This window comes from Ursus arctos, chromosome X (genome assembly GCF_023065955.2).
Source record: "Ursus arctos isolate Adak ecotype North America chromosome X, UrsArc2.0, whole genome shotgun sequence".
In the NCBI taxonomy this organism is placed as follows: Eukaryota; Metazoa; Chordata; class Mammalia; order Carnivora; family Ursidae; genus Ursus; species Ursus arctos.
In genome coordinates, this window is record NC_079873.1 from 102,748,927 (window position 1) to 102,760,858 (window position 11,932).

The 11,932-nt window shown below is 50.9% G+C and overlaps 1 protein-coding gene across 5 annotated transcripts in view; it reads left to right on the plus strand.

Annotated features, from left to right (window-relative positions):
* BCORL1 (BCL6 corepressor like 1) overlaps positions 1-11,058 on the plus strand; it is a 60,969-nt gene extending 49,911 nt beyond the window's left edge. For all 5 annotated transcript variants that reach the window (XM_048213695.2, XM_057314396.1, XM_057314405.1 and 2 more), the window contains 3 exons: positions 5,366-5,443; positions 6,406-6,559; positions 10,328-11,058. In XM_048213695.2, coding sequence (XP_048069652.1) covers positions 5,366-5,443; positions 6,406-6,559; positions 10,328-10,610 — 515 coding nt within the window. In that variant the 3' untranslated portion in view covers positions 10,611-11,058. The remainder of the gene's footprint in view (positions 1-5,365; positions 5,444-6,405; positions 6,560-10,327) is intronic.
* Positions 11,059-11,932: the final 874 nt, after the last annotated feature.

The following is an 11,932-nucleotide window of genomic DNA, read 5'->3' on the forward strand; positions in this document are numbered from 1 at the left end:
CCTGACCCCTTCTCCAAAATCCCAAAGGGATTCAAATGTTGAAACCATTTTCAGTAGTTAAAAATTTAGAAGCAAACACGTTTTTCCTTCTCATTTCCATTAGCTAATCCCAACTACTAGCCACCCTTTTGATGCCTCCTTAAACTAACCCGAACGCCAGCCCATGTTGCAGAGTCAGGAGAAGACTTATCTCTCTCTTTTTTAAGATTTTCAAGTAATCTCTATAACCAGTGTGGGGGCTCAAACTCATCACCCCGCGATCAAGAGTCGCATGCTCTACCAACAGAGCCAGCCAGGCGCCCCAAGAGAAGACTTTTCTTAATTCTGGCACTTGGTTGCCTGTCCAGGCTAAACACCTTCATTGAAATCTTAACATTGCTTCTCAAATTCATAGGCATAGAGCTTTAGCTTCATAATGGGGTACAGTAAGGAGTGTCAGAACAGGGCTACCTCTTTTCCACGAAGATATCAAGTGCCCATCAAAGGCAGATCTCTGGCTGGCTGTTTGGGACAGTGCTAGCAAGCCAGGCCTAGGGCCTCGGCCCAACACCCCAGGGAGGCAGGCACTGGCAGCGGTCAGCGGCTCCTGGGAGAGGGGACTTGGGCCCAGAGTTTGTTTTAGAGGGATGAGAAGACAGTACTCAGGTTTTTTTTTTTTTAATTGAGGTGAAATTCACCTCATATAACCATTTGGAAGTGAATGGTTCAGTGGTACTTAGTGTATTCACAATATTGTATGCACATCGCCAGGAGCTTAATTCTTTGAACGAGTAATTTTCTCTCTTTTTGTATTGCGACACACCCTCCCCCCCGACCCCCAGCGAATCTCACAGAACCACTGGATAGGGCTGCATAGTGGCTGCAGGAGGCACCATGGGGTTGGAAGTTTGGGAGGCGTTTCCCTCACTGCCCCACCTCCCCAGCCTCTAAATTTGGATGCATTTGGGTGGACTTCTGGATTTATTTTTTTTAACCTTACCTGGCTGGCTGAGGTATTTAAAAAGCTTTTTGCTTTTCATCCCCAAGCATTTGCCTGACCAGACTCTCTGTAGATTAATTGTCTTCTTCCTCCCCCCCGTGGAGATCCCACTGGGCAGAAGATGAAGGCGAATCCCTGTAGGGCTCCATTTTCTGCAGGTGGAAAAGACGAGTGAGAGCCTCAGTGTTGCTGGTGGTGTACAGCTTCCCTCTCTTTGTGCGAGGCCCCTGTTTTGGAAAAGTCTGAGAATTCAATCTTCTTTTAAATACACAAAGGAATGTCACTATTTACAAATATCCTGTAGTGAATCCTTTGGCAAAGCAGAAGATGCTGGCAATTCATCTGGGTTGTAAGTGTAGATTTTTCTGTATTGAGTTGGCTTAAGGTGAGGCCCATTTCTCCTGAGATCAGGAAGGGTATGGAGGCGCCCCTCATCCATCCATTCATCTGTGTGCTTATTGAACTCCTGTTGGGTTTCAGGTAGGGCACTGGGTACTGGAGGTCAGGCAGCGGAGCCCTTTCCCTCTTGTCCTCAGGCTGGAGCGCCAAGCCATCCAGACTCTTGGAGAGGCCTTTGGAAGACCTCCTCCTTGGGCCAAATTACAGGCAGGCATGTGACCGATTTGCCTTTGACCCTTTGAAGAAAAGAATAATATCCAGGCTAGTCAAGGGAAAACAGATTCGTGTCCTTCCTCTGTCAGAAAGAATGTGGCGGCCGAGGGGAGTTGTTGCATTTTGGTTTGGGGCATCCGAGGAAGGATGGGACTGCTTTTTCTTCCACTGATGAAAGGGTTAGCAGTGTACCCCTCGAGGTCACGGAATCACAGGTTTTGTTTTTCCTGCCCGAGACCTCTGCCATATGACCCTGTGTCGAAGACCACTTGTTTTTGGTTCTCTCCCCTTTCATGTCCCTCAGCTGGTGACTTGGTTGGAGGACACAGGGAGTGGTATGGTGGGACCCTGAGAAAGAGAGAAACTCTGATGCCAGGGTGAATGCTTACACTGAGTACTTTAACATTTTCTTTTGTGGAGACGAAATTCACAGAACATAAAATCAACCACTTTTTTTTTTTTTTAAAGATTTTATTTATTTATTTAACAGAGAGACAGCCAGCGAGAGAGGGAACACAAGCAGGGGGAGTGGGAGAGAAAGAAGCAGGCTCCCAGTGGAGGAGGGAGCCCGATGTGGGGCTCGATCCCAGGACTCTGGGATCACGCCGTGAGCCGAAGGCAGACGCTTAATGACTGAGCCACCCAGGTGCCCCTAAAATCAACCACTTTGAAAGGAACGATTCAGTGGCATTTCGTGCATGCACAATATTGTACAACCACTGCCTCTATCTGGTTCCAAAACATGTTCATCACCCCCAAAATGGCCCACACCCACTAAGCAGTTGCTCTCCATTCCCCTAACCTCCCCAGCCCCCAGCAACCACCCATCTACTTCCGGTCTCTGTGGATTTGCCCATTCTGAACATGACATATAAATGGACTTGTACAACACGGGGCCTTTTGTGTCTGACCTCTTTCACATGGCATCACGTTTTCGAGGTCCATGCACGTGGTGGCATGTTTGAAGGCTGAATAGTATGGCATCGTGTGGCTCTGCTACATTGTCTTCAGTGCCTCACCAGCTGAGGGATGTTGGGGTGCTGTCCACCTTCCTGCCGTGGTGACTGGCACTGCTGGGAACGCGTGTGCGCGTATAGTGCTGTGAGGACCTGTTGTCAGTTCCTGTGGATATATGCCCAGGAGCAGGGTGGCCGGCCTGAGGGCACTTTTTGGAGGAGAGGAAAAGAGTAAAGGACTGAAAGTGGGCAAGAGCCGATGGAGGGAAAGGAAAGGCACTCTTCGTCCTGACGGTACGTGGAGGCCTGTGAGGCAGCGGGACCAGAAGCTGCAGCATCCCAGAAGCCGGGCAATTGCTTCTGGTGCGCAGCTTGTGGGCCTGCTCCGACGGCCGCCTCTCTGCTCCCGCCGATTCACATTGGGCTGCCTCAGAAAGGCAGATTCACCTGCAGATGACCAAGATTAGCTGTCGGTGAGGAAAGTTAGTGGCCTGTGCCAAGCCGGGGGCTCTGAAGGCAGTCCCTAGAGAGCAGCCCCAGGAATGTGGTGAGCGAGGGCTGCTCTGACAGAGTCATCGTGTGACCTCCTGGCCCCCCCCCCCCCCGGCATGTTTCAGCCTGCTGGTTAAGCAAGCACACTACTTTTGGTCTCACCTTATAGTAATCCCTCCCTCCCTTTCTTCCCTGTATATTTATTGAGCTCTTATGATGTGCCAGGAACCTGGGCTTAGGCCATGGGGAGACAATGATGAACGAGACAGACGTGGTGCCCGCCTTCTGGAAACTGACGATCTCACGCCTTCATCTCCCATGACACCTAGCACAAGGCCAGGCACAGAACGGGCACCTACCTAACTGATGCTTCTGGAAGAAACTCCTTCCAAGGCTCAAGGGGCACAGGGTACAGAAAAGTGCCCAAACTGCCCGTCATGACCTCAGAGTTATTTTGCAGAGTCCATAGAAAAGATCTAATGTACACGACTAAAGGTTTTCCACTGTAACTGTTCAGCCATTATTTTGAAAGCTCTCTCTGGCTGCTTTTTCCTGCCAGAAGAAAGCCGTCATCTCCTAGAAGGTTGCTAAAAAGTTATTTCTTTCAGTAGCTCACAACAGCTAATAGGCATTTTTGCTGATAGGTTGTGTGACCCAAAAGGAGAGGCTATTGGAGTGCGGTGGTGCCTTTCATAGGGGGAAACTAGTTTCGTGCCTTTAGGAGGGGCTGCCACCGTCCTCTTGGGATTTGGCTTCCCAAGGGCACCCTCACGTCGTTTGTGCCCTTTAGACTCTGGCCCGTCCTTTTGCCCAGGTGTCGCTTGAGGGCAGGTAGCAAGCATACAGAGCTAAGTCAGCTTGCCAGCGGTGCTAGGTGGCATGTTGGCAACCACCGGGCCACGTGCCTACAGATGACGCAGTTGAGTTTGTCATGAAAATCTGCTTTTTGTCCACGTGGGGTGAGACAACTGCATAGATGCTGCTTAGCCAGGAAATAAGGAGGCGAAGCGGCAACCTGCTGTCAGTCCTCAGGTCAAGTAAGCAGCAGGTGGTTTAAAATGTGTTTATTGTGGCAAACTACTTAGAGCAAAACATGTACTATTTTAACCATTTTAAAGTGTACAATTGAGTGACATTAAGTACATTCATAACGTTGTGCAACCATCCCCGCTGAGCTTCAGAACGTTTTCATCGCCTCAAAAGGAAACCGTGTGCCCATTAGGCAGTCACTTCCTGTTCCCTCCAACTACCAGTCTGCTTTTTATCTTTCTAGATTTGCCTGTTCTGGACATTTTATATACATGGAATCACACAGTATATGGCCTTTTGTGTCTGGCTTCTTTCTTTTAGTGTAATGTATTTAGGGTTCATTCATGTTGTAACATACGTCAGTACTTTGTTTTTTTTTATAACTAAATAATATTCCATTATATGGCTAGACCGTGTTTTGTTTATCCCTTCATCAGCTTAACATTTGGGTTGTTTCCACTTTTTTTTTCTTAATTTCTTTCTTTCTTCCTTTCTTTCTTTCTTTTGTTTTTTTTTTTTTTTGGCTATTGTGAGTAGACTTGCTATGAACATTCATTTGTGTGTAAGTTGTTTGAACACCTGTTTTCAATTCTTTTGAGTCTATACCTAGGAGTTGGAAGCAAAAGGTTTTTATGAGGATAAACTTGGCCCTCTCCCCCATGTTTTCCAAAGATGAAACAGACGGAATTATGCTTCCTTATCTTACTTTGAATTGGAGAGATCCTGATTGGCTATATGAACATTGTGACCTGCAGGGAATTGAAATCTTGGGAAAGGTCTAAGATTCTGCTGGCAGAGTCTGTTCCTTAAACCACTGAGAGCAGGGATCGCAGACCTACATGCCTTCAGGCTGATGGTGTAGGAGAGGGGAGCAGGCTGGGTGGGGACAGTGGAGCAGAGAGCGCACATGTCCAACTGTTGACATGCAGGAATGTGGGACACAATGGTGCCAGATTTTCTGATTTTTTTTCCAAGAAAAGTTGGAAATCCGGATTTTTAGGTGAAATCTCTCAATTTTAAGAACTTCAATGTTAATTAACTTTTTTTTTTTTTTTTTTTTTTTTGGTTTAAAACACTGGGCCAAACCCCAGGTGGTCAGTGGGCTAGATTTGGCTCCTGGCTACTGGTTGGCAACCTCTGATTAACAGCAGGAAACGTATCTCTCTATGGTAGCTCCCAGGCCCTCTTGTGGTCCTTTCTTCCCTTCTCCCGTCCTCCTAACCTTCTATGGACATACTTTGTTTCTAGATCCTTCTCCAGCCTACCCTCGTCTCACTGCGTTCTCTTCTTCCATCAGATCACCTCTCGGATCTTCAGGGCCGGGCAGAGGGTGACCCTGGTGTGTCCTGGGACTTTTACAGCAGTTCTGTGTTGGGTAAGCTTGGAGTTGGATTCCTCCCATGCTAGTCTATGGTTCAGAGATGGGGGATTGGTTTGGGTTTCATGGATTCTTCTCAAAGACAGGAGTGACCCTGTGGAGGCAGCCGTTCTCCACCTGTTAGTAACTTACAGACCCTTGCAACCCAAACCGTAGCCCACGCTCCCCCAAGACTCAGATGCCACAAAGCCACCCCTCATTAGCAGCCCTCTCCCACTTCTGCCCTGGGTGTTGTTTCCCCTCTCTGTCCCCCAAGGGGCGTTCTCCTCCCTCGCTTTGTCTTAACCCTGCCAGAAGCCCCTGTTGTGCATCGTCCTCTCTTCTGGCCCAGCCCCTCACCTGGCTGCTCTCCTTCCCTCCCTGCCCTACCCAACCGTGCACACTTTCTGAGACAGCTGCCCTCTCCCAAGCCCTTAACCTCTGACCCAGGCTTTCCTCTCCTGAAAGAGTCTTTATCTGTGACCGTCAGCTAGCACTCACCCCTTGGGCCAGGGCTGCAGCTTGGGGGAGGTGCCCACCCCAGAAGCCCTGGGGAGGCTGGAGCAGGAGAAGGTTGGGATGGAATGAAGTGAGCCACACCCAGACATGCTGGCTGGGGAAGGGAACTGGCTGAGCGGCCCCTCTGGGCTTCGGAGAGCCCAGCAGGCCAGGCAGGTGTTTCTACCTTGTCTTTGACTGCTGGTAGTATCGACAGGCTTCATCTCCAACAGCCGAGCAGCTCACCCTTCCTATCACCTGGCTTTTTTCCAGCTGAAAGGTGGAGGAGTATAATGAATTTCTGGCCACAAAATAATGTCTTCCAGGGATAGAACTTCCATGGGCTCTCCCAAGGTGGGAGCCATAGGATCAGCAAAACTGGGCCCCATCCACCTTCAGGCCCCTTTTCTTGTTGGAGCATTTCTTTTCTTCAGTTTTGTGCATGTAGCTAAGTCCTAATATCCTATGTGCTGTCCTTACAGAGGAAAAAGATGGCTTTGCCTGTGACCTCCTACATAATCCTCCCGGGAATTCTGATCAAGAAGGAGATGATGTGGAAGAGGATGATTTTATGTTTGAGCTCTCAGACAAGCCTCTTCTCCCTTGCTACAACCTTCAAGTGTCAGTGTCCCGCGGGTAAGTGTCTAAGAGATCTACAGGGACCGAGTGCCAGGATCCTGGCAACCCCTGGCCTGCCTCCCTGGGAAGGGTGGAGCTCTCCAGAAGGAAGCAGAGACCTGGTGAGCAAACACTGGAGCTTGGGAAAGCTGACATATGAACAAGGCCAGCCTGGCTTTCCCACCCTGCTCAGTTATGTTCGGAACAGAGGCTGTAAGCTCTAGATATATTGATTGTATGTTCTTCCCAAACCCTAAATCTAGATTCGTTCTCTGAAGGGTTCTGCTGCTGTTCCTGGGTGTAAGAGATGATCTGGGAGATATTTGGGCTAATGAACTATTAGAATCTCTGAAACATTTTTGTGGTTTCTGGGAACAGCCAGACAGAATATTTGAAATTGAGATTCTTGGAAAAGCCACGACATATGGTTGCCATAGCTAAGGGGCTGCTTGGGGTCCTTAAGTAATCCACGGGCTGCTTTCTTGTAGCCTTCATGTTGGTGACATGATGGCACAGGCGCTGTCATCTCAGATTACTGTGTATATTATTAACAGGCGTCACCCATTTCTGAAGACTAGAATATACCTGACACCATTAGACCGAACCCGGTTTAATCTTTACTTGATGATCCGGAAGGGAGTTGGACAGCCCGCGGGGCCGTGGTTCTGGTCGGCTTTCACTTGGTGGTAGCATGTGGCCGTGCTGCTTAGGAGGATGCTGGATGACCTGTCCTTTTGTTCTTAGCCTCCATCATTCAGTATTTTCTTCTTCTTGGTGTCTTCACATAGTTCAAATACCTTTGCAAACACTCTTAAGGGTACTTTTCCTTTGATATCTATTTTTAAAATACCAGACCCTGTTTTTGTTTAAAAGTGAAAGCACATGGGGGCGCCTGCGTGGCTCAGTCATTGGACATCTGCCTTTGGCTCAGGGCGTGATCCCAGGGACTTGGGATCGAGCCCCGCATCAGGCTCCCCGCTCGGCGGGAAGCCTGCTTCTTCCTCTCCTACTCCCCCTGCTTGTATTCCCTCTCTCACTGGCTGTCTCTCTCTCTGTCAAATAAATAAACAAAATCTTAAAAATAAAAAGTGAAAGCACATGAAGAGCACATGGCAGAGATTGGGGAGGACGAGGGATCGGGAGCCCTTCAAGTGAGTCCCACAAGTTGACGACTCTAACCATTGGGCCACAAGTGTCTGTGCATCCCTTCCCCCAGGGCCTGATAAGAATAAAAATAGCCTATATGATATGATGACAGTGGTAGGGATCAAGTTTCAGGGGCTTTTGGTCCTTATTCTTCTGGGCATGAGCTGATTCCTGAGGGTGGGGCAGGGCCTCTGGGATCTAGTATTGCACAGTTAATTAATTCCTCCAGAGTATTCAGCACCTCCTTCTCTGAAACAGGATGTTGGGCCCTAGGCAGTAAAAGGACCAGGGTAGTGTGTGTCAGGTGTGGATGGAACGCGAGGTGACCAAGAGCCACTAGGCACACAGTGAGCCAGGCAGCGAGCAGGTTTTAAGTTGAGAGTTTGGTCCGGGCAAAGCTGGTTCTCCTGACCTTCTGGCCTCCCATCCTCCCGTGCCTCTTCGGAACCTACGCTTCCCCACAGCTGCAACACAAAGGGAAATACAGATTCTCCAAGAAGTAGGGAGGGTGTAGGGGCACCTGGGTGGCTCAGTCAGTTAAGCTCCTGACTCTTGGTTTCGGCTGGGGTCATGATCTCTGAGTCATGAGATCCAGCTCCCAGTTGGGCTCTGTGATGAGTCTGCTTGGGATTCTTTCCCCCTCCCTCTCCCTCCCCTTGTGCTCCTCCCTCCACTCACTTGTGCTCTCTCTTTCTCTCTCTCTCTCTCTCTCTTTCAAATAAATAAAATCTTAAAAAAAAAGAAGTAGGGAGGGTGTAGAGTGATGACCGTGAGGCCCTGCAGGGTTCGGAACTGCCTTCCGAATCATCAGAGCAAAGCTGAATTCAGATTGCCGACTGTTAATGTTCTGAGGGTTCTTTTCCGTTCTTTGGAAGCGATGGTGCATGTGTATGGTACCTCTAGTCCCTTTCTCTGAACCCAGAGCTCTCCATTTCCTGATGGTGCAAGAAGCGCATTGACCCTCACTGGGAAGAGCGTTGCATTTTCCGGAGAAGTCTGGGTAGAAGTGGTGTGTGTTGTGCAGAACACGCCGTCCTGTAGCCGTGTCTTCAGCAGGCGCACCGGCTCAAACTCCGAGGGCCCGAATACAGCCTTCAGAGCCTCTCCAGTCTGGTGGAGGAGACAGACGAGTATACAGTTAGCTCGACTAAAAGACAAAATGTCCAAAGCAGATTGATTACTACAAAAATGTCACACAGTTCAGCAGGGTGTCAAGTGACTAACAGGCGTTCCCATCCACCCTGAGCCCCATTCCTGTGCCACAGCAAGAACCACAGTTTACATTGCTTTTTTAGCCTTTCTGAAATGGGCTGTGTTAGAAGTATTATAAAAGGGGTGTGAACCAAGTGCCATGCGACTGTGGAAGATGGCATGAGCAGCCAGTTTCCCGGGGGGGGGGGTGCCTCACCAGTGATCCGACATCCGAGCTGGGCCCCAGAGCCGGATGGAGGGCGTGGTACAAGCAAAGGCTCACAAGTTTGGCAAGTTCAGAAAACAGGGCTTGTCCTTCATCCAATGGCTGGCACTTGGTGGGGTGGGGGGGGGGGGAATACACTGTGTGTGAGTGTGTCTCTGTGTGTGTGTGTGTGTGTGTGTGTGTGTGTGTGTGTTATGGGGGGAGACTGGGCTGAAGAGGTTGGATGGGGTCATGTTTGAAAGGTCTTGCCATAATATCATGGTAAAGAATTTGGAGGTTTTTTTTTTTTTTTAATTTTGTTTTCTGGAGTTTTTTGTTTTTGTTTTTTGCTGGAGGTACTGAGAATCCATGGAAAGCAGTTCAGGAAGTGAGAAGGTTGGCTTTTTCTTTTTAGAAAACGAATAGTAACAGAGGATCCAGCGAGGGCGGGTGGGGGAGCAGCAGAGTGACTCTTGGCAGAGGGAAGCCAGTTCGGAGGCCAGTGCAGCCACTGGGAGCAGGACAGTGCCATGGGAGGAGGGAATGGCGTGGAATGGGGACCATTAACGTGGGGATGCAGCGTGTCTTCCTGGTTTGGTCAAAGCAAGAAGCGTGTGGCCCCTGAGCAGCCTCTCCAGCACCCCTCCCAGCTGTCCCCAGGCTGCCGCCTTGGCCATGCTCAGCAAAGTCAGACTGGCTGTAATGTGAGCTCCAGCCCTGCGGAAAGGACGGTGCTGCCGCTGGAGAAAAAACTTGTCTAATGCATTCCAGAGCCAAAGAGAAATGCCTTTTAGATTACCCGCAGTTTAGGCCTTTCTCCACGGCTCCCCGTCTGTTGGGGAAGGTCTCGGAGAACAAGGAGGCAGGGGAAGCAGGAGTGAGAACAGGAAAGGGAAACCAGACCAGACCGGGTAGCAGGGGTCGGTTGCAGGGGAAGAACTGGTCCCAATAGATGGTAAATTCCAGGTTGTGTGGTGCGGGGGAAGGCCTGGGGATGCCTGCTCTGAGCTTTAGGTTCTGGAAGGTCCCTTCTCCTCCTGCTCCCACTTTTTGGGACTAGGTCAGTCACGGGTTGAGTGCTGGAGCTGGAGAGTTTTGCCTTGGTGCCACCCAAGGAGGCCAGGGTTCAGTTTGGTGGGGGGGCTAGCCAGACTGGCAGCCTTCCTGGGCCTTCCGGAGTGTTCCTGGCAACCCACTGCTTCCGCCAGCACCCCCTCCCTAACTCCTACTCTTCCCTCTTCCAGGCCCTGCAACTGGTTCCTCTTTACCGACGTCCTGAAGAGGCTGAAGCTTTCCTCCAGGATCTTTCAGGCTCGGTTCCCGCACTTTGAAATTGCCACCCTGCCCAAGGCCGAGTTCTACCGCCAGGTGGCCTCCAGTCAGCTTCTGACCCCAGCTGAGAGGCCCGGAGGCATGGACGACAGATCGGCCCCAGGCTCCTCTGAGACTGTGGAGCTGGTGCGGTACGAGCCAGAGCTCCTTCGGCTCCTGGGGTCCGAGGTGGAGTTCCAGCCTTGGAACAGTTGACCGGGGAAACAGCCCCTCCCTTTTCTTCTTTCTTCTCCCAAGTTCGCCCTTCCCCACCTCCCATGTCTTTCCCCCACCGAGCACCAGACTGCAGAATGAGGCAATAATACGGACCAACAAGAAGCCGCCTTATCAATGCCAGCATTAGTGACTGGATTTTTTTTTCCCGTTATGATTAGTTCTCATCTCCCTGTCATCGTCTTTGTTGTTGTGGTTGGTGATGGGGGTGGAAAGTTGAACTCCACGTCTGAGGACAAGAGGTCCCGGGGATGGTGGGAGGTGGCGCCAGGGTGCCTTGGACTGGCCTCTTTTGTGTGTGACCAAGACCACACCTGGGCCCTGGGTGGCCTCGGCCTGTCTGGAGGAGAAATGAGAAAAGCCCAAATCTCTGAGCACCCCCTCCGTTCCCCTGTGTTCTTCTGTCTTCCATAGTATTTATTTTATTAGTATTTAATTTGTATTGTTTCATTGGTTTCTGATAAGTCTGTATCACTGTGACGATTTGAGACAACTTGTTGTATTGAGGGACTTTCTTCTTCACCTCCTTTCTTTGTCTTTCTTGATCAGCTCTGGAGCTGCTCCCTCCCTCTGACAAAGTGACTCCCGGGTTTGGGGAGGGGGCAGGAGGGGCGGGGGGGGGGGGCGGCGAGAACCTGTGACTAATGAAGGCGGCTGGTGCTGGCCTGGAGCTGGGGGTTGAGGGTAATCCTGAGGTTTTGGTGCTCCCCCCCCATGTTTTTGTTTCACTACCCCCCTCTTTGCAGCAGCCCTACTGTCTTGAGATTCGTGTGTCTGGGGAGGGGTGGATTGTGAGGGGTGGGGGGTTAATGGGTGACTGTTTGGGGAGAGTCCAGAGTGGGCCTGCAGACTAAGGTCGCCCCCTCCTCACACTTCCTTCACTGCTTCCCTCAGAGCGCAGAGTGCGCAATATGGGCTTGTTTCCGCATCTCCACCCCCTCCTCCAGCCACCCACCCTCTCCTGCCTTCACCCTTTCTGGATGCTGAGCCCCTCAGCTCCCAGCCCTTGACCCTCACCTCTCCCCCTTGCCAGACTCAGCACCCCCTTCCTCTCTCCTCCCTGCTTCTCCCTCTGCCCCCCATTCTCCTTCGGAATCTGCAGAGGGCTCTGGGATGGATTGCCAGATGTGAGCTCCAGGCCCCAGCTGTTTCCTAGACGAGGGCAGAAGGCCGGGCTGCAGCTGGGCTCCACTCCCACTAAGGGACCTGGGGCTGATTGTGTGGCCCTGCCAGGCCTCCCTCCTGGCCTCCAGCACTGGGTCTGTTCTGGGAGAAAGAGGGAGAGAGGGAGGAGCTTGGGCCGT